Source organism: Falco peregrinus, chromosome 3 (genome assembly GCF_023634155.1).
Source record: "Falco peregrinus isolate bFalPer1 chromosome 3, bFalPer1.pri, whole genome shotgun sequence".
NCBI classification, from domain to species: Eukaryota; Metazoa; Chordata; class Aves; order Falconiformes; family Falconidae; genus Falco; species Falco peregrinus.
In genome coordinates, this window is record NC_073723.1 from 55,702,905 (window position 1) to 55,729,896 (window position 26,992).

The 26,992-nt window shown below is 41.3% G+C and overlaps 1 protein-coding gene across 2 annotated transcripts in view; it reads right to left on the reverse strand.

Moving 5' to 3' along the window:
* TAF4B (TATA-box binding protein associated factor 4b) overlaps window positions 1–26,992 on the reverse strand; it is a 74,854-nt gene that overhangs the window by 44,404 nt on the left and 3,458 nt on the right. For both annotated transcript variants that reach the window (XM_055799431.1, XM_055799430.1), the window contains exons 2-7: window positions 14,542–14,690; window positions 13,651–13,758; window positions 9,223–9,390; window positions 8,997–9,119; window positions 6,731–6,820; window positions 2,994–3,500 (exon numbers count right to left, since the gene is read on the reverse strand). In XM_055799431.1, coding sequence (XP_055655406.1) covers window positions 2,994–3,500; window positions 6,731–6,820; window positions 8,997–9,119; window positions 9,223–9,390; window positions 13,651–13,758; window positions 14,542–14,690 — 1,145 coding nt within the window. The remainder of the gene's footprint in view (window positions 1–2,993; window positions 3,501–6,730; window positions 6,821–8,996; window positions 9,120–9,222; window positions 9,391–13,650; window positions 13,759–14,541; window positions 14,691–26,992) is intronic.

Consider the following 26,992-nt stretch of genomic DNA (forward strand, 5'->3'; position numbering starts at 1 on the left):
TATGCCCCGTTAAATAGGTTGACAGAGACATCAGAAGAAAAAGCATCAACACAAGTAAAAAAAAAATTGCAATGCAACATCCAGCTGACAGCACAGAGACAGCTGCTTGAGAGAGGCTTTGATTAGCCTTACTTGAACCTGTTTCACATTCATAAAGCAAAGTTCAGAGATTAGCAGAGAGATGTTGAGGTACCATCACACGCTACAAGCAGTATTTACCTTGTGAAGAAAGCCTCACCAGCTGAATGGAAAAGCATACATCCAGGACAAAAAACCCTTGAAAAATAACGGAGGCGACTCGTCTGTTCAAGAAAGCCCAGCTCTAAGGGGACTCAAAACTAATAACTCACTAAGAACAAGCAGTTGGAACAGCATGAACACTTCATTCCTTTCTTCAACCGTTAGCAATGTCCAGGGAGAGCACCTCACTGGTAATTGCAGGGACAACACCATAAAATTCTTGCTCTTTATGCTTAATATGAAGCTGCAGTCTCACAGCACCCTTCCCGCCATTGGAGGCCACTGTCTGGTAATGTAAATTTTCATTTATTGTGCTTTATCAAAAGACAAAGCAATACTATACCAAGACAAGCTTTATTTCCAAGATGAAACTTCTTTGTAAGCCAACGATCTCAAATGAGGCTGCATTACGAAAGTCACCAGGAAGGAACCCTTCCAAACATGGAACTCTCACAGCACAGGCATGAGATCAATCCCAACAGCATCCCTGAAGAACAGGTCCCTCAGCATCCGCTATATGAACCCAGAGGTTTTGATAAGCATGCTACAGAAATGAAAGTTACATTTTGCATCGGTTTGGTCACAATTTTAAAATTAAAATACTACCATACTGCATTCCCACACACCACCATTAAAACAGAGCTGGAACATGAAAGTTTGCTTTACATTCCTCAAGCACAAGAGACCTAAATTAGAAATGGGAATGCAGAGGGAGCGTATGGCATCAGAAAACCCTGCAGGCTGGAAAAGGAAATAAATTGCTGGCAGCATTGTATAGACAGATTTGCACAGCTGGCATGTGCTTCCTTTCAGCTGGCAGCAGGACCCTTCTGTTTAGGGAGGGGAGGTCCAGGTTTGTTTTCTTGTGGAAGGAAACAGACCCTCTGTCCTTTCAAGCAAAGGCATTAGGGAAGACCTAGAAGATGCAGCCACTTCTACTAACTTGTTCTTTGTGCTAATAGGTTGTCTGAACAAACACCAAACTCCTGATATGGCTAAGCTGCAAAGTGGTCAACTCAGCTCTTCGACTATGTCCAAGATCAAAATTAGATAGGTATTTTGAAGAGCAAATATTTTAACACTAAGCTTGTGATCTACAGAAATGAGGATAAAAACATGTTTTGTATGTAATTCAATGTTTGTAAGGCACAGTGAAGAAAAGCAATTGCAACAGGCTGCAATACTGCAGTAGTGGAGAAGGCAGAAGTAATTTTTTGAGTTCACCAATATCATATTCAAGAACTGTTTTGACTCCCCAGTTTAGTGTCAAGCTTCCTCATCTATTTGTACAGATGGTCAACCTTTCCCCTGGATTACATGACTTGCTGTGTAGCCAACAACCTGCTCTCCAAGCCTTGTACAACCTAAGAAGCCCTCATTTTCTTCTGGCTGAAATTTCAAATTTAGTCCTCAAAGACAGCAAGGTTACCAACTCCCTTTCCAATTTGGCTTTAGCTACTACTATCAAAGACTGTCACTGCATATGCTTGATAACTGTTGTTTTGTTTTTTAAACAAACCCACTCATAAAAAGTAGCCCCTATCCCCTTCACATAGCTGAAAGCTTTGCTCTTTTTAAGCAAATTTGGAAAGGTGAAAAGCTGGTAGTATAAGCTCTTTGTTTAGAATGCGGGATTCTTGTATTACATCCACCTTATACATTTTGAAAGGAAGAAAACTAAAAGAGGAAAACATTTTAGGGGTCTGAATACTGTTAAGTATACACAATAAATAAACTACGAAGGGAATTCACACACGATGCCCTACTATACCTGTAGTAAGTAAATCTAGCTTCACAGGAAGTCTAAAGTTTTCCCCTCTTTTTAAGGAAAGAGATCTTTACAAGGAAGTCCTATTCAAGAATTGAGTTCTTTAGCTGGCAAAGGGAGACTATTCTCTCAAAATATGTGAGAACATTACTTAGTGAGTAGTGTGGTGTTTGACTGGTCCACCTCTATCTCAAACACCCATAAATCAAACCTAATGTACTTCACAATGTTCCTCTTTTGGGTATAGCTGTGATCCACAGTTTGTTGGTATTTAACATGAACATTAGCAAGAAGTTAACCTGTGCCAAGAAAAAAAAATGTTAACACATTGCTTTTGAGGGTATTGTTTTAATAAGACATTTATTCCTCCCAGAATTTGTTAGCTAATGAGGCCTGATAGAAAAACCTTACTTTTCGATGATTTCATAATTAACATGTCTTAGTAAATGCAGAGGTCAGAACTCTGCTCTGAAAAGCTCCTTGAGCTAGTCTGTACATTTCGGTTAACATATCACTAAACATCATCAAGTCACTTGTGCCTGTAAAGTATCCAAGGTAGGAACCACTAAGGTACAGACACTGGAATCCCTGGTGGCTAGCTGAGGCACAGCCCTAACAGGGCATCTAACAGTAATTAATGTAAGCATCCCATCAGCATTTTCTGTTTCTGACACTAGCATTTCCTGCATTTTCTTTCAGATAATGATCTGGCTTTCCTGCATGCGTAGCCAGGGTCAGAACTCTTATTCCCCCGTGTCTCAAGCTGGATGTTCAGTCTGGTGGAATGGTGATCAGTATGTCTTGCAAGAGACCGACCTTCCACCTTGGCTTTAGATTCACCTTTTCAGCAAGGGCTTAATAACCAATTAACTCATGACAGACTAGATTCATATGTTAATTTAAAAAAAAAGCTAAGAATCAAATTGGTATCCTCTTTACAAAATGAAGAAGCCTGGTTACAGAGAAGTGAAGAAATTAATCTTACCAACTGTTTCACTTTAACCACTTGCTGAGCACCTACTGACTGCGCAACAACAGAGTTTGTCTGTGAGACTTTAATATTGATTGGGGTTCCAACGACCGGTTTCAAAGACTGCAGAGGGGTTGTGGCTGAAGATGCTGCTGTAGTGACCAGCAGTGGTTTTGCAGACTGGAGAGAGGACGTTGCTACTGCAGAGGTGAAGACTGGCTTGACAGTTTGGATAGCAGTCAGCCCTGACGTTGCTATTGTTGTGGTGAGGACTGAAGCTGCAGGCCGAAGAGATGCTGCCACCACTGCAGAAGAAACAGGCTTCACCGTCTGCATAGAAGCTGTTGCCGATGTGCTGGCAAGGGCTGGTTTTATAACTGGAGAGGCTGTGACTGTTACAGAAGACGGTGCTGCAGAGGTACAAGTCAAAAGAGCTTCTTGGGTTGGAGCTGGCTGCTGCATACACTGCTGGATAAAGCTCTGAGCATTGGGCATTAGCTGCCGTAAGGCAAGCATGCTTTTCTAGAAGAAAACCAAAAATCACTAGATGTAACATCAGCAGAGTCTTCCACAATACCGATACATTAACAACTGAATCCTCTCCTCATCTTCCAATTTAACTTTTCATGAGACAATAAATTACTTATTCCAAACAAGTTTCACTAGAATTCAGGCACTCTTAAATTGATGACAATACTGCTCAGTAAAGACCGCAAGAATCACCAAAACAGGCGGAACAAAGGTCAACAGTCACCACGGCTTCACTGCACATAGCAAATCCCACCTATAGGGAAACTCACCCATAACTTTGTTCTTTTGTTCAGATTTTTCAATGTGGAATTTATGTGTCAGAGTAAGACCACTTTAACTGCTCTACTACCTCAGAAAAATTTGTTTTGCCAAAAACCCTGCTATATTGTAACAGCTGTGTTTATTCCATAGAGCCTTTCTGACAGAGAACTACAAATTATCCAATAAAGTCAGAAACAAGCTCTGAAGATACCAGCACTTCTACACCAATACAGCTGTATCTACACTAGGGGGGGATACCACTTTAATAATGTCTGCGTAGCTGCAGCAGCACAACTTCAGCCAGACAGTTCCCTGCAACAGAACATTAGTAAGGGTATCTGGCAACACCTCATTTTTACTACAGCTGTGTTTGAGAAGGTTAATGGACAGAATAATTGTCAAGCCCTCTACAGATTTTTCCCCTAGACTATGTACAATCTGTTATGGCTCAGAACCAGGGGAAATCAGTTCTGCAGCTACCTGTATATTCTCACAAATGCTTTTTTTTCCCCCCCCTCCAGCATAGTGATGTTGCTCTGGGCTTCACACAAAAGGAACGTCTCACATGCTAATTTACTAAGTGAACAAATTATTTGCACATCTGGACCTTCTGTGGCACACCTATTTCTAGCATTCACTCCCTGTTCTTTTAAAAGGCTGCTCAGCTTTCCTCATGCTCCTGGATGCAATTTATTTATCAAACACATCCAGCACAGATTTGAAAATCAAGCAGGCTTCACAGCCAAGTCACTGTTCTTTTCCACTTATTGGAACAGACAAAACAAAACACATGCAACTTCATCAAAAACCTGCAGCTTAAAGATAAGAGACAACTCCAAAGAGTCCTCCCTAAAATTCCACTTCACTAAAAGTGAATTGGCAACAAGCTGTACCAAATTTCTTTCCAGACTTGAGCTGCAAGCATTTCCCCCCCAAATAAGGCCAGCACCAATCCTCACAGCACCTTAGAGAAGTGCTCCTGAAGTCAGCTTCCATTTGGCACTTAGCCCTGCCACTGCTGCTCACAGTTACAGACCAGACCTTACTGGCGTGTACCAACTACACCTCCTGACGACACTTCAGAAAAAAAGCTACCAGGGTGCAAGGCACGGGTAATGCTACAAAGTCAGCTATTTTTGACCATGATGTCTAAACATTTCAGAAGTCACAGTATCTCTTTGTTAATATAGCGTGCAACAGGGAGACAGCGCCTTGTCAAGGTTTATGGGGTATGGATACTGCCCAAAACAGAAAAGCCTAGGTGCTACCAGTATCTGGCAGCATGCTGCAAGAGAAACGTGCAATGGCTCTGCTGTGATAGGGCAGGGTCTGACACTTGCTGATGAACCCAACTCAGCTTCTGTGTAACTGCCTCAAGGTCTATGCACCAACTCCAGCAGCTCTCCACACTGCGGGATGGCTTATTAACTCAGGCTGAGCCCCTTCTGTGAGTGCATGAGGACAAGAGTACTGTGCTAAACCTTGGGGGCCCCAAAGGAGTGGAAGCATTAGCAAGTGCAGTGCGGCCGCCCCTCAAGTTCTCTGCATAAGCTAGTTTGGGGCTATCAGGGCTCACCAGCCCCAAACAAGGTCTAGCTGTGCCAGATCTAGCCTGGGTCTGCGCAGAGCTACCGAGTTCACCTGCACTGTTCTGGGAACACAGCACAGCAGGTCCCGTGCAGGCACAGCCAGCCCATGTCCAGTGGGGTTCATTAGCCGAGCCCCCGGATAAAGCAGCTACACTACTTCTGAAGCCAAACTTGCCCTGGCAGTTAGTAGAGCTCTGCTGAGATGCTGTGCAGCTCACAGGAAACCTCTGCCAGTCACACTGTCCCTGTACTCACAGTGAGCCCCATCCTTCTGCAGCCAGAGCTGCACTGGATGCAAGAAAGCCCATACCCTGAGCTGTCTGCTTTTCTAGCTTTTTCAGGGGCATTTAAGAAGCCTCCAGGAATTAAATAGAGAATAAACGACCAACATGAAAATTTTACATCAAGCCCTGCAGAGATGGCTGTAGTCTTCTAGACTCATGGCAAGCTTGCTAGCAAGCATTTAAAGGTTGCCACTGTAACAAAAATATTCATCCCACACTTGAACAGATTAACACCAGCCATCTAAAGCAGTATCAACATTATTACATACATTATTATATGTGCTGTCAAATAATAAGGAAGAGGACAAACTCCAGAAAACCTGTCCCAGCTAACTATTCTTCCTTGATTCTCCATCATGTCTATAGTGAACACTGAGCAAAAGTGCAGAACCATCAAGCCTATGAATACTGTGTACATGGTGTTTAAGTAAATGTAACCAAGTTTTCCATGTTTTCACTGGGATTTAATGTTTGCTGTATAAAGATGTTTATTTTTATTTTGTTAATTCCACCATATGATTGAAAGTGTTAAGAGAGTGTTTTTTAATTTGCATGTTTATTTGCTTGAATGGAGGTAGAATTGTCCTGAGTTACTTTTCCCAAACTGCAGTAGTTCTGTCAGACTCTTTCTGGAGAAAAGGGTGGGGTTTTTTTCTGCCTCTAGTTACACACAAACCATAAAACATGTGAACAGCTTTATGTAGATTTTTAATCTTAAATACTGCATAAGCTGTGCACAGCCACTGTTCTCAGTCTTCTGCTTTAAACTCAGTTTTCATGAGAAAGTAAGAGGTCATCTTAGTATAGCTGCCCTACTGCAGATGCACCAGCTTCCTAAACATTAGTCTCCACTAACAGCTAGAGGCTAATTACTCTCCAATTTAAGAACACAGCATAAATTACTCCCCAGAAATCCTAAGGCCCCAAAAAATTCTTTCCAAGAGCAAACAGTCACACAGGGCTGGCTTAAGCACCATTTCCCCAACTAATCCAAGCAAATACCTATCTGAATGCTCTGACTCTTTCTTTTCTGGTCCTCCTCCCTCGCCTCGTTAAATACTGCATATCCAAATCAGATGATGCTTACCTTGAGAAAAGGAACTAAATATGGTTGTGGAGATGACTTGAGCTCTTTGTAGAGCTTTTTTGTAAACTCTTCTGGTTCAATTCTTGCTTCCTAAGAGGAAAGTATAATTACAATGAGAAATTGTAACTATGAATTTACCATATATATTCCCCCAGATATTGTAAAAAATTCATGGAAATTTACATTATCACAGAACTGTTCGATTTCAGTACTCAATTTTTTTTTTCCTTCTGTATTTTTAAACAAAATGTTTTAGGATAGAAGGATGTTGTAATTTAGACATAGTAGTATCAAATTAAACTACTTTTTTCAACTACAGGCAGTTAACTTACGTAAGGATACGTGTTCAAGCACCCATTCACTGAACTGATTGAAACAAGTTTAAGTAGCATTGATCCTTTTGAGTACCTCATTGTTATACAGAGATATTTAAAATCCACTATTTTTCTGTAAGGGTAGTTTACCTGCATAGAGATCAATTTAAAGAGATGGAGACAGAAGACAACTCGGTAGTTTTTGTAAGACAATTCTAGTCTAATGCACACATAGCATAATAAAGCAGAACACTTAATACTGACTTTCAAAAGCAGGAGAAACTGAACTTCAGAACATCACTTCTGCACACCACTACAGTAACAGCCTTCTGGCTTGCAGAGTACAGTTTTTCTTTCTTAATGCTTTCCATGCTGCCCCAACAGGAACACCTGACTCCAGGCTTGGGCGGGTTAGGAAGCTGCAACAGACTTCACAGACCCCTCAGCAGGACCATGACAGGGTGGTGGGTAGCCCCAGACACTACTGCCCTTTCTCACCCTCCCAGGTGAGACCCTGACACAGAGTCACCAAGAATATTACCTCCTCTAAAAAGCTGCAGACACACAAGGAAGAGGGACCCCAGCACCAATCTCAGTCTCTGCAGATAAATTACTTCTCTAAACTGTAGTCTCCTTTGGAACAACTGTTCCAAGGAGCTACATGACCAGAGCAAGGGTGTTAAGGACTGTATATTCACAGACAAACCAAACTCAGGGCAGCTCTCCTATTTAGTCATTTGATCTGCTGCCTGTTAGGTCTCACCGAGTTGTGGATACAGGTCACCGAGGGTCTCACAGATACAAATGCAGTGATTTGGTACACTACATCTCTGTGCACACAAGGTGCTTGACACTCACTTCATAAGATGCTGCCTTAAGGACCACTTTACTTCACAGCTGCTGTTTACTTGTTTCTTTCACACATACAAAACATTAATTTATTTCACATTTAAATCATATACACAAACTGAATGGCAAAAGAACAGCATTTTAAAATACTACAAAAAGCAAACAAGTGCACAGTTAATGAGGTATTAATGTCTGGTAACAAGAGTTCTTAAAAATAAAAAAGTACTATAAGCACAAGAAGGAACAACTCCAGTATTTTCCTACAGAAGCAAGGTGTATAGTCTGGGCAGGGACACAGAGGCAGAGGAATCAGATTTTTGCAAAATTTGCTCTCTGAACAATCTGCTCTCTGTAATTACACCTCCATTTACACCATGTGTTTCTAGACTGAAAATCCTTTGGTACCACTAGCAAAGCCATCTCCCTCCACCAGCCTTCTGCTACGGTGGAACATAGCCTTCTGCAATGGTGGAACAACAAAACAGCAGCAGTGGTCAAATGCAAAGACAAGAAGTGGCAGGAGAAATTGTTACCAAGAAAACCCAGCTGTGCTGGGTTACAGCGTGAAGCAGCATACAGAAGCTACCTGCAAGGAGAGAGAGAGGTTGGCAGCCATCATGTTATTTTCTCCATCCCATTGTCTGAAGACATAGATAATGTCATCCTTGTTCCACTGGAGCTTCACTATCAACCTGAAAACCAGTTCTGTCTTGGAATCAAGCAGTAGTATAGACATAGCACTGCACTATAACCTCCATGGCAATACTCTTGCTGTTGAGGACTCAAAACTACACCACCACAAAAAAACCCAGCTCAGATCCAGAAGCTGTATTAACACTGTCAGCTCCTCCTGCTGTCAGTTACCTGTGTGCATAAAATGAACAGGGTGGGGGTGGGGTGGGTAAATATATAATGGGATCCAGTTAAAAGAAAAGCTATAATTTAAGACTTGAAAAGGGTCAGATATACTCAGCTACAAATCCAACTCTTCAGCTGTTCAAAGAAAAAAAGGAAAAAAAAAGACAAGCAACAGAACTACAACAAAGAATGTAAAAAAATGATACACAAATGATACAGACTGTTTAAAAAAAAAATAATCTCACCAATAAATTTTGTACGAGATTCTTCACATTCTGCCCCATCTCAGGGGCTTGAGGTCCACTAGATGCCAGCTTTATTAGCGTAGCAAGAAAATTCTTGCATTTCTTCACATTCTCTAGCATCTCCTAATGTGGAAATAAAGAGAAGACTTAGATATTGCATTGGCTGTCCAATCTCTGATGAATATAGAGAATGTTAATTTTTAATTAAACTTCTTTTTTTCCTTACTGTAGAAGCGCTGGTCTGTGCTACTGTTGTGCCCTCTGCTTTCACAGAGACTGCCTTTTGGGAGATAGCTTGTGCAGGTGGTCCTGTAACTGGAAGTTTTACAGGTGTTCCAGTACTCGAAGGCTTTACAGCAGTAACTGTAGTAACACTAGCTGTTGCAGCTGCTGGCTGAAAGGAAAAATTAACACTTTTTAACCAAAGACTAATGTGACAAACACTGTATTCTACTAGCATATAAGGTGGCGCCCTCCCTCCACACTACTATTTAGAACTTACATAAGCCATTTTTTAACTTTTTAAAGTTTTTAAAGTTTGGATTCATATGCTTTGAGAGGCTCTATTTAATACACTAAGTGATAGAACCCCCACAGCTATAATGCTGTTTTTAAATCAAGGGTGGGGTGAAGAAATGGTAGAGGCTCACCCACACTTAAGCACTGCCTGCAACTTCAAGTGAAGACAGAAAGGTAAAGTTGTCTTGAACAAGCCAATATATTAACTTTGCCAGGCTCCTACAGTCTAAGCCTAATGAATTTTGGACAATACTAAGCCAGCTGATACTACTGTGAAGATAAAGACAACCTTAAGTGATTATTTATCTTCCTTTCTTCCCCCTACAGCTGCTCTACTGATTGCCCTTACTCTATCACGAGCAGGGTAGGCAGAGGATGGTGTCCACTCGAAGGATGCGTGGGCCAGCAAAAGCAGCCAGCTGAGCAAATGCAACCTTAACAAGCTCTTCCTGCCTTTTCCTCAAGGGGAGCAGTTTGGATCTCTCCTCTACCCAAACACAAACACTCACCAAAATAGTTATTTTGAGGCCTCTCTTAAAAAAATCTCATTACAATTTACCAACAGATTCAGAAGCTCCAGCCACAAAGAGTAATGAAGGTTTAGGAAAAAATAAGAACACAACTGCCCCTCTCCTTTGCAAACCAGGCTAAACAGTAGTTTCCAGAGGAAAGTGACTAAATGAAGTATTCCTACTTCAGATTTTAAAGAGAAAAAGAAATAAAACCACACCCCCCAAAATCCCAACAAGGTTATTCTAATACAACAGAATACATTACGAGTAAAAGACTTAACCTCTACAAAACCAACTACTTTCCATTTCTCAACCTGAGAACTAAAAAACCAGATTGAACCTGCAGATTACAGAAAAGCAAGAGTTTCAGGTTAGTGTTTGAAACCTGAAGCTGAGTGCCATTTTTCCTCCAAACCTCTCAAGGGAAAGGGAAAGTCTGGTTTTGTAGGCTAAATTCTAGGTTCATATCTGCACAACACACACAATTGCTTTCACCTACTCTTAATACATTTAAGCACCCCAGTTTAGTCCAACAATCACAAATTAATACTTGCTAATTGCATTACTAAGACATAACACAAGAACCTAACTTATCCTACCATGGATAAAAACTAATCAGAGCAGGACAAACACCATGTAGAATACCAAAGGGCTTTTAAGTCTTTCAGGATAGGGAAAATTCATAATCTAACACTTGAAGCTAAAGCAAAACACTGGCACTTTAGTAATTTATTTATACTTTTTATTTTTTCCTGGGTGGGTCGTCCCGTCCCGTCCCGCCCCCCCCCCCCCCCCCGGCTGCTGCCAGCTTGACATGAAAGAAGCAGGCAGCTACCAGAAAGCTTTCCAGCTTAGGCTCCCACTGTTGGTAACACTTTAATCGCTCTCTGCAGGATCTTTGCCACCACAACTGCCTCTTCCAAGGATGAGGCTCAACAGCTCTAAGACCACAGGGAGGCAAACTGGGCATGAGAATCCCACAAACAGATGGACCGGAGGAAGACGAAGGGGACAGAGTACAGATCTGCCAAGCTGCAATGCCCTGGGCTTTTAAAAGTCGAAAACATGAGGTTCACAGGAGCTGATCTCTTGCAAATTCCAGCATGTTTACACATCATGACCAGAATGGCATTTTATCAGCTGAGGGAGGGAACAACAGGAAGTCTGCTGGACCCTTTTCCCAGGAAGATGGATATATGGGAATTAACTTCTGTCATCTGCCCTCAACCTTTTTCACTACTGACAATTCTCATTCTCACTTTGAGCAACAGAGAAACCATCGCCACAAAGCAAATGGCATTAACCCTGCATATTTTGAAGTTATTTCAAGAGAAGTGCTCTGCATCCAAATGAAAGTGCCCCAGCATGATGCTAATTAGATACTTTGCAGCTCTGTTATCCCATCTGGGAAGAAGGTAGAAAATAAAAATGCAGGTATTTTGTCTAACCTCAGAGCTTAAACATTCAAGAACATCAAAAAATAGAAACATATTTGTAGAGGAGGAGAATAATCGTGAAGTCAGTAACTAGAGAGAGTTTTGCAGATAGTACTGTACTTCACACAGGATAAGAGATACACAACCAAGCCAAGCATTATGTCCTCTCTGCTGTCTCCTGTTTTTTGTGATGACATACTTCCACACTAACATTCCTCTCCCGTGACCTCATAAACTGTCAAGACTAGCATCAGCAAGTTCTTCTAGGACTAGTGAGTGAACCACTGCCAATGAAACAGACCCAAGGGCTCTTCCTTCCTTTCTCCAGACAGTTCCTGCAACCTTATGCACAGAATCCCTTGTCATCACTATACTCTTGTCCACCCTAGGCAGTGTAAAGAGTGAAGCAACCCTGCAATGGGAGGATGTATCCATATTGCACCTATTTACTCTTTATTGTACAAGTAGCTTGTACAGAGGACTATGCAATCCTCTGCAAAACAGAGGGGCTTCAAGGAAGCCACTCAAAACAGAACAGTGCTATTAATTTTTCCTGGAGTCATCATTCCTGCTGTTTGAATCCAGCCCTATGGCTCATCCAAGTGCTCAAGCTTCTACAACAGAAAAAAATGGCTTACAAAAAAATATGCCATGTCTCCCTCTTTAAATATCCCAGAAGAACAAAAAATTACATCAAAACTGGACCCAAAAAGTACAGAAGAACCAAGTCAAAGGCAAATATAAGTTAAAAAAGGAAAAGTTAATAGCACAACAAATCTCAATATTTATCCACATGAAGAATATGAGGATGCAGGCAGCCTCATCCATCAGATGGAAGAAAGCTTTACCTTCATCTCTTCTCCCCAGTGCAAGGGTAGCGTAGTAGACGACTATTACTTTTATATCCTAAAGATCTCTATGCAGAGATCACAAGCACATGGTTTGCAATCTAGTATCCTAAAATAAAAGTGAGTAAGGAATACCTGTTAGTGTTCTTAGACACAAAGCATATGTTGTTGCCATTCTAAGCAAAATAGAAAATGTATTAAGAGAGGCCTCTGGGTTTTCCCTTTTAGCCCCAACATAATCCATTTGTAGTGAGAAGGAAGGGGAAAAAAAATAATCACAGATAAAGCCGAGTAGTTTTCAGTTCCTGATACAGAAGAACAGCAGGAGGATGAATTTCTAAGTCAGATTGTTAGTTACCACTGTCAGCGAACACATTCCCCAATCCTTCAAACACCCTCAAGGTCAAGAACATACATCCAGCATGTTTTTTTGAATGACTCATCCCGCTCATTTACTGAGTGCTTGGTCTACCGCTACAGCCCAGTCTCCTTCAAGCCCTTATTCACAGAAGATAAGTACAAGCTTCTTCCCGATTTCTTCTCCAGATTTTAGCTGCAGAAAGTAGTTTTCTTTTCATCGTACATGCTTATCCAAACTCTGGTCCCCAAGAGCAAAGGATGAACTGTATCTAAAAGTCTCATATTCTACAGGTGGCAGGAGCCTCTGCAGAAGAGTCCTACAACATTTTTCTCCAGAAAAAGAGAAGGCAGGCCTAGGAAGTAAGACAAAAACACTACCTAAAAATAATGAAGCATGTCCAACCACTGTATTTACAGTTATATCTGTCGGAACCTGTCTGCCAGACTCAGAGAACAGAGGTTTTCATCTACAACCTTTCTCCAGTTTTTAATGGGGGATGGGGGGTGGGGTGGAGAAGATTACCACATGAAAAACAGCTTGACTGGTGCAGACAGCTCATTTTCTCCTCCACATCATCTCAGGTATACTCCCCCCCTGCCCCGCCAAGGAATCAAGGAACCCCAACAGGACAGAGCATTAGAAGTCTCAGTCTCCCAGAAAGCTTCAGCTAGAGCTTGAAAGAGTTCTGTCATAGGGTACAGAAGCACTGGAAATGGCTTTCTAAAGTATTTATTTTATCTATTGTTCATGTGCTTTCTACTGTAACCAGACAAGATGATCTGACACACACTGGCAAAAACGTAATATAATTATGTATTTTTTAAAAAGACATTCAGGAAAGAATTTGTGAGGACAAAAGTTACCAAGCTTACTGAAAAACAGATTAAGAATTAATAATAACAAGAATGCATCCACATCTTCTTCAGCTCTCTCCAGCACTTATTTTTATTCCACCGCACTATAAAGCCTGACACCTACCTGTATTACAGCAGGTGGCTGAACAGTAGAAGCCACAGAATTTGTTGTTTCAGATAATGGTTTCACAGGAGTAGCTACTACTTTCTTTAGCAAATGGGTGCCAGAGTTCTTAAAAAAAAAAAAAAAATTAAACATGTGCAGAGAACAGTTATCAGACAAGTCAATGACAGACACTGAAGTTAGTACCTGCTCTTGTCCAATATAAACCAAGACACCCACTCCTACAGTAACAATACAGGCATCATTCACATAGTTCATATAGTTTAAAAATTGTTCAACAAAGCTATTTATCTACCAGTTTAATATTCCAGAACAGATTCAGAGACATTTAGATGCAATGCCTAATTAGAACAAAACAGTTAAAGGATGAGAATGCTGGCAAGAAATATGCAGCCTCATACTTTTTTGTATCTGCTTTTACTCTTGCATGCTGACCACATTACAAGAAATCGAAGCAAAAACCCAGCAGAGCTCAGGGAAGAAGGAACATCGTGGAGGCATGGGAAAGGTCCTCGGCTTCAAAGAAGTATCCCACCAGAGGATTGCAAGGTTGCAGCTACTAGCAGTAACCATTTAGGTAGGGGTTTTGGTTTGGGGTTGTTTGGTTGTTGTTGGTTTTGTTTGTTGTTTTTTCTTTTTAAAACCCTTTACATCATTATCATCACCACAGAGGAATTCCTTAATTTGAACTACACCACATGTAACGGCTAGCAGTTTTCTTCAAATTGAGAAAGTAAAGCACATAGCAATGTTTACGTGCAAAACCAAACACCATCAAGCTGTTCAGAAAGCGTTCAGATGCTTATTTAACCCTCCCCAAATTATCTACAAACCCTGTTATAACTAAGTAACATACAGCCACATCTTACTAAAACTACAAAGAGAAGTTACCTGTACAGTACATATTCTGATTGCAGGTGTGCTGGTCGGTACAGATGGCCTCACGCTCGTGTTATTTTGTGGTTGGTTCTGTGCTTGTGCTATTGCTTGTTGAGTTACTAGCATTAGTTGGCCATTACTGCTTCTGATAAGAACAGTTCCTGTTGGAGAAAAACATCCAAACTGTTAGAAATTAAATGATATTATGGCTTTCCTATGCTTCTGTGGAAGAAATAAATAGACCACACTGATAAGATATTGTAATATTTAGTTTCTTACTCCAAGGAGCAGCTGCCAAGAAGTGTCAGATCTAAGCGTACATCAGCTGTACTGCATTTATGACAGAAAACAATTCCTAAAATCAAGAAAAAGACTTAAATCGACAGCCACATCACAGCACTATGTGCATACAAGATGCAAAATGCAAAGCAGTGCATCACTTGAGTCAGAAAGGAATTGTGGGTATTAAAAAGTCAGACACCGCCACACACACACACTCTGGGATTACTTTAACAGGAACTTCTTTAACCAGTTCTTCAACCTGAAGCAGTCATTACCACTATCACACTGGGCTGCCTCTATACATTTTCACTTTCTTAACATTTAGGCACATGCTTACAGATGAAGACAAGGTTTAGCAAAAAGCTGCAGTGGGAACTAAAGCCTGATTAATAGCAGTTCCCCTGCCTGTATCAAGGCCACCCCCCTCACTCAGAGGGCAGTGGTCTCCAAGGAAAGGCAAGGCCACCCGGACATTTGAAACTGTCCCATTGCCAAGGGTCTGTTAAAACCATGCATTTTAATGCTTTTCAACCAAAGCAGCTTACAGTCAAATAGGAAGATTCCAATGGGAAAGGAAGGAGAAAGAAGAAAAAAACCTCCAAAAAAACAAAAGAAACTCTTCTGCCTTGCTTCCTTGCTTTTTTAGGCTTTCCTTTCAAACCTACAGCAATTTCAGCCCATCAAGATTCAACTCCTACCACCCTTCTCCTACCCCATCAGCTATAACGACAAACAATTGAACAGTTAACAAACAATCAGTATTTTTACTACAGCTTTCAAATGAAAATCACCCTGAGGACTATCAGTCAGATGCCAAGCACAGTCCCATCTTCCCTGCATTTGGAAACCATTCAGCTGCCAATGCCACCTCCTCCTCCCCCCAGCTGCCTCAGGGCTCTGGAAAATCCACACCTTGCAGGGGAGTCACAAATACAGAATGCCAGCTGGATCCCTGGGCGGAACCACTTCAGATACTTCAAGAGAGCTACAGAGCACCCCACCTTCGCAGGTGCATCACCTCCTTTACCTTCAACAGCAGCTGCTGCAGAGTCCATCGCACCAGGACCACCATCCCCAAACACCTCGCTCAAAGGCCTTTTGCATAAAAGAGAGGTGGATGGGAGGATGCCAGATACTTAAGTAGGACCACCTCAACATTTTTGGAGGTCTGCATTAAATTTCTTGCAAGTTATCCAATACTTGAAGAATGCCAAATCTTTCCTAATGTAAAACAAGACTGCATCGATTAAATAGTCTTTTTACTACCTGGTTAGGCTGGAAGCTGTCGAAATACCGTTGTACAATACAGCCTAAAACACTGCTTCTGTTCGAGTTTAAATGAACACAACAGGAAAAGCCACAAGCGCTCTGTGCTGGGTTTTCTTAAATAAATACATAAATAAATCAAGCTATAACCACATGCTCAGAAACAGCTTTTCATCCTCCATATCTAAAAGCATAAGAGGATATTGTAAGACAACACAAAACTAGGCATAAAATTCTGTAATGTCAACATATTTTCATTTACATAGCAAACACAAACTGAGACTACAAGAGTAGCATCTGGAAGACCCTCCTTTCTCAAGCAGGCTTTAGTAGATGAGGCAGATGCACAAGATGGTTGCATATCCAGAAAAATACTGTTACTCCATCTGACAACTCAGCTTTCTCCTTCTCCAGAGTCTTGACTAATTTAGGTACAGATGGATCTTTTAATTTAATCAATGAATAGCCAGAATCACAGAAAACATCAGATTTCTGATTTGCTTTTCATGCCATCTTATTTTGACAGTGGTTCATGACTGTCATGTTTTTCATCATTCCAAATACATTTCATCATCAGTCAGAAAAAGGGCATTTTTCTCCTTGTTCACACTTCATGCTTATGCAGATTCTAGGGGCAGAAAAAAAAAGCTGACAGTACCACACATTTTGATAGCAATAGCATTTCTCTCTGTTCTAGGTCTACATTCGGGATGGTAGGAAGGTGCTACTGGAAGTTTGCAACTTTTCTAAGCTTGCTTTAAAATGCTATTGCTAGCTCCACTCTTTGAGAAGGCCCATACAAATTTATCACTTAATTCCTTCAGAGATTTGGAATGCGTTAAGTGCTTCGTTTTCATGTATTTCGATATTTTGTCATACTAATTACATTTATTTTTTAAGCCAAACTGTCAGAAGCATGATTTCTACTTCTCTGAATCATACTGCATACCAGAAACAGCATCATTACCAGCCAACTTGATTACAGCACTGGAATGCTTGTTTTATTTTTTACACTACTGTTCTGAAGTTTCAGTTAGCATTTGCCAGAGACGGAAACCCTCTGCCTGAAGAGTATCCCATCCTCCAGTCACTTGAATGGAGAATTTCCAGCGGATTCCACTTGACAGAAAATTAACTCAAGAGTAAAACAGCTAGCAAGCTCATGCAAATACAATACAGTTCATATACAAATTCATGAACATCTCAAAATAAAAAGTTAACAAAACCCAACCACAACCAATATTAACAAGTCCCAGTAGCCTCTTTACATTTGACCATGACAGCAATGATCCCCACCAGCACTGTACCCTGAAAGATAAATCAGCTTTCTTCCTAGTAACAGGATTAGTCAATAAAAGCACATCCATACTTCATCAGAACACTGTAAAATAACTTCAGGCTTATTCTTGGCGAGACCATCCACAGAAGTTACCTAAGGCCACTCCAGTGGTCATAGCCTTGATTGGAACAAACTGCTGAGATGATGCCTGTTTACTTCCACCTAAGTTTCAGTAATAACTTGTTCCACTTGTAACAAACATTGATTTCCTAATATTTGTTCCATTTGGCAGAATTTTTAATATCGTGGTAGCCTTTCCACGGCAGTAGCTCTTCGCAACAGCTAGCTAGCAAAATTAGAACTCCAAAGCCAACAAAACCAGTATCATGGTAATGTACTAACTACTGTTCTTGTAGGCTTCATACTCTAAGTATCTGATGCCAGGACAAATGAATCTGAAATAAATTTGAAACAGCTGTCACAGGTACAGATCCATACACAGCAAAGACCCACAGGACATCACTTCAAGGATGAAACACAATTTTGGGCAGTTACAACTTCATGTCACGAGGTGACAGTAAAGTGACATGTATATTGTCTGAAACAGCTTGAAAGATGTTGAGAACAGCACTTACTTTTTTACTTCTGGATGCCACAAATCATTTACGTTTTTTCACAACTTAAAAATACCCCCAAACCTTTGATCCTCCCTTTCTGCCTTGAAACACAAGCAACAACCCAACACTGAAGTGCAGACTCAGAGGGGAGACACAGGAGATGCCTTCTGCCAGAAGTTTCCACAGCACTCAAAACCAATGCCTGAAGCCCTCTACAGGACGTACAGCTGCACAAGTGTGAAATGAGGGAACAGCAGGTGATGGTAACCTTGAGGTTCTCAATAGAAAGGTGATGTAAACAGACTTGTGCAGCTACCAAGATGCTACTATTGGAAATTAAGAGCAGGTAAGTGCAAGAATCCACATTCTTCAGTTGGAAAAAAAGATAGCATTTCTTATATCTAGAGCTGTTTTCACATTCACTAGAAGGTGATTCTTGCCAAGCTGAACATGAAAACAGATCAGGTCTTGCAGTCATTGCAACTCCATGGGAAAATGAGGAGACAGACACCCCTGAACAGCTGAAACAGTGATGTTTCAGCTAACACCACTCAGCACGGCATTTAAAACCAGAAAAGATACCTGCAATAAACCAAAATATCAGCACCAACTGTAGTTACTGAACAGCAATCAGGCACCTTTGCAAGGCCAAAGGCACCCCCTTTTACACAGCGCTTCCAGGATACACAGTTTGACAGTTTTACTATAGTTGTTTCAGAGAACAGGAAAGACTCTCACCACTCGTGCACTTTGGTAGTAAGAATAAAGCCCAACCCCTTTGGTGCTCCAAGACTGCTCCTATCTTCAGATCACCAACAGAAAACTTAAGTGACCAGTTACCAGCAGGGATTAGTTCTTACATGCTTCACTGGAGGACTCGGGTGTCTCTCACAGATTAACAGCCCATTTTACAATTAATTGAGACTTCTATCTCTAGATAATTCTGCCTGTCCTGCCAAAAACATCCTTTGGAAAGTTACTTATTTTTCTTGACTGCCAGAGAAGGCAGTTAAAATAAAATCAGCTATTTCAGCCCTTTGTTCCCTGCATACCTTCCTTCTGCTGCAATCCTATGGGAAGGCTGGAGGGGAAGGAACTGACAACTGAAACCCAGCTCAGCGTCCTCATGGCAGAGATCTGTTCATGCCACTGTATACATAAGGCCACCTGCACGGGCTTCACACAGTGTTAAGGAAACCACGCTGTTGTTAACGTAAAGCTGTGCTGCCAACAGAAAGAAACTCAGAGTTTCATCCAGCAGCCTGAACACTGATGTGTGCTAAAACTATTCCACCACAACGGCAACCTCCACCCTTAAATTTCTAAGACATATGACAAGCCTGAGGCCATTTCTGAAGGGCAACATCTAGAATTAATTCCCTGAGATGAACCAGCCAGCTCGTGTGCTCCAGTGGAGATACACCATATGCTGTTACAAGTGAAGCTGAAGTTGTCAAGCTAAGCCACCGCTTTGATTACATGGTTTCCAACACAACTGCTCAACACACCAGCTCTTCAGAACTGCTGGCTGGGGAGCAACATGAAGAAATGAAGTCTCTTGCTCCTAAAATAAAATACAACCAAGAACCAACTGCGTTAGACCAAACTCATTTAAGAGAACAGTTTACAAAACCCACTCTCAAAGAAAGGTAAATTTAGCTTATTTCAAAACGAGGGGCACCTGCATCAGGTATGTTCCCAACCTTAGTAAAGCATGCTACTACCAACTACAAATACAGGGCTAAACAAGACTTCGAAGTCCCAAATCAGTAAGTGAACAATCAAAAGGTTTTAAAAAAACAGCAACATTTCTTTTCCTAAACACATCTCATTCTTTCTCTGAACTACTCAAAACAAAGGGATAGCTTTTAAAACAAGTTACAAGGTAAAACCAAGTTTTAAAGGGGATGTTTTAATAGGAAATGAAATGGCAACTAGGAAGGAATATTGGTTTTAAACTTCTTAAAACTGAGACTGTTTAGGACGACTTGAAATTCAGAAAATAAAGGGACAAATACTACTAATCCACGCAACAGCTTTGAAAGTAGTTTTCCTTTTAAAAAAAATTATTTTTTACTTCTTCAACCCCATTTATTGAGCCCCACAGAACAGGTCACTTAAAAGTTACAAAAACACATTACAGGACTGAATAAGAGACTCAGAACAGACACTACTAGAGACACAGACTGTTTAGGCAGTGATCATATCAAGGTGCTGTTCTGTTGATTGGATACCAAGCAAAAATGAATTCCAAATCAAATATAAGAATAAATGCAGTTTATTATATTACAATATAATAAAGGAAAATAGCATGCAATATGATGAAAGGAAACAGTACTAGTTATTATGCACAATATGATAAAAGAGCAATAGGAACAAAGCATCAAATCATTACTGCAAAGCATTACAGAAACTAAGAAAAGGATACATCACCAATTACCACCTTAACATCATCCAGGCCCATGCTTCGGGGGGGAAGCCTATTTACAGCCAGTGCTCCGAGTCCCTGTGTAACTGGGGAAATTCCTACATGGTGTACCCACCCGTAGGGGAGTCTGGCTCAGTCCCAGAGCTTGCCCACCTTTATACTCAGTGAAAGACAAAAATACTTTACATACCTAGTGTATGCAAACTTTTAAATTTAGGCTAAGTGCAGGAGTGCACTATCTCCTGATTTGTAAGGTTCACATACACCAGTGACAGTTGGCCAGATGCCCAAGTGTGGTGGAGTTACCATCATGACATAGCTGCACACAATATTGCCGGCTGGATGGTCTTGTTCATATCTTGCTTGTTCAGGGGGCTCAGGACAAACACCACCTGCTCATTAAAGTTGTCCATGAGCTCCCTGAGCTCACTGCCCAAGTTAAATGACTGCTAATTAAACACAAAGACCTCTTCCATAAGCAGTAATCAATTTAATAAATTTTCACCCCAAGTTCATTATGTTGTAGACTGGATGTAAAAGACTGCTAAAGAGCAGAAAGAGTTAATGAAATACTGTAAAAGACATGACAGGCAAGTCTGATACCAAAGTGATTTAACTTCTACATGATTTACATAACTCTTCCAGTATGTTGGGGCTGTATGTTTTCAGATGAAGTATGGACTGTACTGCATGCAGGAGAACTACTTATTCCTCAAGACCCTCACTTAGTACTTGAGTTTTCCTAAATGTCTACCGCAGATTTCCATAGTGAAGGTGAAGAAACAAAGATGACAGCCCAATGTGGAGGCAACATCTAGCTGTGCTTCTCACCATCATGAATGAAGCTACAATGAAGATCTGGCAGCCATCCAAGGTTACCTCACCACAGGCTCCCAATGATGAGCTGTAACTTGTACTCCTAAATCAAATACAACTGACTTCAGACAACTGATCTTCTGGGAAGTCACAAAGATTGCTTATTTGGGGCTTTTCTTGGGAAAACCTATCTGAGTGCACTTACAATTTCCCAGACAAGCAGGGTAGAAGGCTCTTCTACACCCCATGGGTCAAGCTGAGCTGTTCAACTAGTAACCTGCACCCACAAAGCATTTTACTCCATACCACAAATCACTCGTGTTTGGAAGTCAGTTTTAGTTGATGGAAGAGGAATTCAGCAATGAGCAACCCATAATCAACACTTCCAGCAGCAACCAGGATCCCCCACCACATACCCAGGCCCTCAACAAATTCATTCTGTTCACATGTTGTTTCACTCACCAAATAATTATGTACCTCAGATACTGCCCTCTGCGCCCTTCCCCTCTGTTCCAGGGAAGTTTCTATAATAATGGGTCTTTGTAGCAACAGCTCAGGACCAGTGACTAGTGTGTAGATATTGTAAGTGTCACAATGAGATGCCCAGTTTTGAGTTCCCGTAAAAGACACCTTGGTTTTGCCCACAGATATGGTATTCATTAATGTCCAGGTCAGAAGAAAAGTTCAAAGGACGTAATTTCAATGTGCTTTCATGCTACAACAGAACACAGACAACCTAAATAAATAGTGTTGTACTCACAACTTCTTTAAAGAAGCTGATTGCGTCTTTGCCAAGTGCACAAACACTGCATTGCAGATTCTTGTAGACTCTAGCCTACAACTTCTAAGGTTGCATCAACCTCAGATGTTTGACATCTCACCTTCTCAAAGAAACAGACTAGCCTTACCTGCAGACATCACCATCCACTCCACAGCACTGCTTCACTAGCATTCATGTTTCCCAGATCACCTGGGTTGCTGTGAGCAGCTGTTTAAACAACCACCTCGCACCCACAACTTTGTCACACTAACAGCTCGAGGGGCTGTCCCAGTGAAGGCTGCTGCCTCCAGTAATTCCAAACTTTCTCTAGCTAGGTTCTGTGCTAACAGTGGGCACCAGCTCCCGAGATGCCAAGTACAGGCACAGCCTTTTCAACCACAGGACGATGGTATCTCTTCTAGGCAGGATGGAGCAGAGTCTGAAAACCTTTTGTTTCAAACAGCCTGGAATAATGGGCACCACGCATCTTTCTGAAGAGTATAAGCAACATCCCTCTCCCTCCCTTCCAACTAGACACAAAGTGCTAAAAATGTAAAAATCTGAAGCCAAGTTTCACACACTGCTTAATTAGTAAGTGTTTAGGCAAGCTGTTAGAGGCTAGCTGCTCATCAATGCATCTTGGTGCCCAAACAGATCTCTCTAACAGACTAGCAGTTGGGCCACCACAGCGCTGATGTCTTTTCACAGAATACAGGCCTATGTTTCAGAGCTAAGAGTTGTCCTCGACTGCACACACAGCTGAGCATCACTTGAGAATACATTTATATCCACACAATTTTAGAGTTATAGTAGAATTCTTGCGCAAAAACATAACTGTCCCAGTTGCGAGGTAGTATACCTTTTATTTATAGCCAACAACAGATGTCCATACCAACCATCTACAGAAAATCTGGACGTTGCATTGATTCTTGGAGGGGCTATAAATAACTGACAGGTCATAGACATTTTCTGGGCACAGATCCAAGATGGCACTACTGTTTCTATTTGAACTCAGAGTGTATTTATTACACTTGAATCTCCAGAGTTTTTGGGTTTATTGTGGGCAGGCATACAGGATTCACAGCCAGCACTGCATACCACAAGGCAAAGTCTTATCTGATATCGTGAGAACATCTACTATCTAGATCTTGTCCTTGGGCCATGTCTTTCAGCAACCGGGATCATGTCCCATCAGCACTTCCCCATCTCATCTTTGTAGTTTGCAATTTTGCTATTGAGGCTTGGTTGCTTTCCTATCCAAGTAATCAGACAGTTCCAGGACTGTCTACAGATAAGATCATCTGACTTAAGAGTTCTCTGGGACCCAAGTTACCTCATGAAGGAGCCTCAAGTATTTGCAGAGGACTTGACTGATGATAGTGAAATAGTGCCTCAAAGGAGCTAAAGTGACACTTCCTTACTTTCAAGACAATTCCTACTGCACTAAAAAAGGTACTGAACCTATACACCACATCCTCTTCTAGTTTGCTGTGTACTCCTGGTATCCACTGGAGTCAAAATTCTTTACATAGCAAGTTAGATGCTTGGCACATTGCAGCCATGTATATTCAGCGCACAGCTTTGTAAGGAACAGAAAGTATACCAATACCCTGCACTTTTTTGAAATGCGACACTTATTTCCTTGGTGTTCACATGGGGACCAGAAGAAGGTTAAATTCCACTTAATTTCCTCTAAAAGTACATATTTACCCCTCTATTGGATGGATTTTTAATTATTTCAGAAGGGCAAACAAGGGCTTAACACTGAATTTTAAGACTGAATACTACCTTGCTCTAAGTGGGATGGAACAAACAAAAATTCTTGTAGAAGACAGCAAAACTTTCATGGAAGCATTAACTTCTGTCTACATGGATACTGTGGAAACTGTCACCAAAACTGTGCGGTATTTGTCAAGTGGCTAGTATGCAACCATACATAAACGTGTTCTGAATACAGTTACCCCCCTTCAACACACACCATCAGCTGTCCCAAGCAGACTGCCTAGTAATACACCACCAAGCAGTCAGCTGGACCCGGCTTCGAGGGCTTCACTTGAACTAGATGGCAATTGCCACAGGGAAAGCTGCAAGTCAAAGTCTTCAGGTGTTGTGCCAACCAGGGCATGTCGTTTCACACAGCTGTTAATCTAGCTTGGACATCCATACAGGGACCGTCTGATTTGCCAGTCAGCTCCTAGAAGCAGCCAGTATTAACCCAAAGCCATCTCTTTTGCCTCCACCAAATTGGAAGTGTGCATCAGAAGGGGTCTGCAAATATAAGCTACGAAAACCAAGCGCCATCGTAACATCTGACTCTTCTTAGTTCACTAGATCACCCCAGTAAGATCACTGAGCTTCATGAGTTCTCCACCCTTAACAGACCCTAAATTTGCTCATTAGTAACAAGGATCTTCCATGTGCTGCCATTTTTACCCTGTTTCAGTTGTGATCAGAGATCATTTCCTCAAGACACTGCTGGAAAAGATTCAGTAGTGGTCTGTGCTCTAAAGGTGACCCAGATGGCAGAACTGACCTTAATCCTGATAGCTGGAATAGGAAGCCACTTAGTAACATCTATTGTGATCTTTTCCACTTTGCAAGTTACACATATTTTTCTTTTGAAAGCACCGTCATTTTCAGAGAAGTAGCTTCATGCAAAAAGAATTCCAAAAAAAGTATTTGCCTTTGGGTTTTTATCTAAGTGGTTAGTGCACTACTAATTATTCAGCTTTGATAGTTACCAAAAGCTTTGCAACTTGCAGCAAGACACGCATATACAACTTGAACATACAATCCTACCCACTAAGCAGATTTCTACCACATGGCAAATACTTGGTTCTTTAAGACAAGTTTTAAAAAAAAAAAAAAAAAAAAAAAAACAAAAAACTCTGCTATTGCAAACTACTCAAAATAACAACCCATGAGCTTACCTATTTAATCAGCATCTTTGGGAAAAGAATACTGAAATATAATTAGTGTTTCTCCCAGCTGTCATTTGTGTGTGGATGATGCTATTTTTACTGCTACAAGCTGAAGGGTCCTTTAAATACTGCAAAAGCAACAGAAGTCAGGCTCACATTCTCACTCTCTTTTAAGGATTAAAAAACCTTTACTATTCACCAATATGTAGCTGTAATTCTTTGCAATACACTCCAATTGATTGTAAAGTCTGAACACCATTTAACATTAATTTTACTGAGCATCATATTTCAACGCTTCAGCATCCAGAATGCGTCAGGGTTTTTTTTGTGAAAACCATAAATCTAGAAGTTAGCTTTGTATCTTCTGCCAAGTTTTAAATCTTAATTCCCACAGGGCTGTGCATTTAACGATACGAAGGAATTGTTTTGGTAGGCACATTCAGTCTGGAAAGCAAAATCAAGTCCTACAGAGAAGCCAAAATTTCTACTGGTTACAGCAAAAGACATTTACTCACTTTTTTTTTTTTTTTTTTTTTTTTTTAAGTTTGACTTAGTGCCTCAAGCCTGCCAAAGCTTTGCTGACCCCTCCTCAGAAAAAAAAACTTGACTGGTGTCACCTAATGGGAAGAGAGAAGTTTGCAAAGAATCCATCCCGATAAACCTGCTAAACAGCAGACACTATTGGGATCTAAAAGGCTGCAACCATAGATTATTTAGCTCCTACTGGTCATTCTACAGCACAAGTATTATGCTCAGACTTCATGAGATTATCAACATCCAGAAATTACAGACTTAAAGGAGTTTGTAGGGGTCTTTTGTCCTGTTGAAACAAGAAATGTATAGATCGCTTCCTCCTACCCAAACATAATATAAACTAAGTAGTATTTTAAAATCAGTGCTTCCTCCCATTCCAGAGTGAAGGACCAGATGCAAATACAAAGATATTGAATCCCTCATGCAGTTTTACAACCAAGACATAACTAGAACATGAAAAGATAGATCCAGAGTACTGTACTTGAGAGGTATCAGGGCAACGCCAAAAGCCAAAGGCAGCAGCATCAACATGTTTACCAGCCCTTACCTCTTCAGGTTACCTTAGCTTCTATATCCAGTTAAGAGAAACCTAACGAGATCAGACTCTGTACCATCCCACCACAGTTTTGGGATACCCACATCTGCTCTCTCCCTCCCTCCCTCCCTCCCACCCACAGGTGTCCGCATGCCAACTGTCTGCCTCTTGCCACCCAGCCCTGGCCACCTGCCATGAACAGTAGTTGTGCTTTCTTAACAGTTACCCGCCATCAGCTTAGATAAGCTGTAGGCAGTGGAAAACCTGCCAGGGACAAGCCAAAACATCCAAACCAAGACAACTGAGCTGCAAACAAACCAGGAACCTGTATCTGCTGCCATTCCCCTATAAGTCACGTGCAAAGGAAAAACTTTATATGGCAGCTATGCCTTGCACCAGCTTACTAGTGCAAATTAAGGCAGACTCAGGGCAACTTCCCTTTGCTGACACCATACTTGTTCAGGCCCATTGGCATTAGCAATAATGGAAAGCATAAAACAGAAATACACACACCAGAGGCAGCTGATGCTACACTGAAGAACACTGGCAGCTGCTGTCACAGCCCTGTAACCAGCTGCAGTGGCATCAGGTGAGCTTTTTGAAGAGCTTCCTGCTGTAAGCAGATCCTAAGGTAACAACAGAGGATCCCTAGCATCCACTCAAGCTCTGTATTTTTTTCTTCCCTCCACAAGAGGAGCAGATATATTGCCTAGTTATCCTTTCAACACCTGCCTGTAATGAGCATTCCAGGGCCAGGGATAGAATGAAAGCCACAAGAACAGTCAAAGAAGTGACAAAACACTAAGTTCAAGAAAAATAAAGAAGAAAGGAAACCAAGGAACAACATTCTTCTGTTAGTTTTATGGTTTTTTCTACCCTCCATTTCTCAACGGTGCAGGGCCCAAGGACGTTAAGGTGAGCTATATACACTCGGAAACCTTGTCACTCCTTCCCCTTCCCAAGCCTTTAACTATTTCCTCCTGTTAGTAAGTAGCACAGCAGAGCCATTCCCTCCCGCCACCATG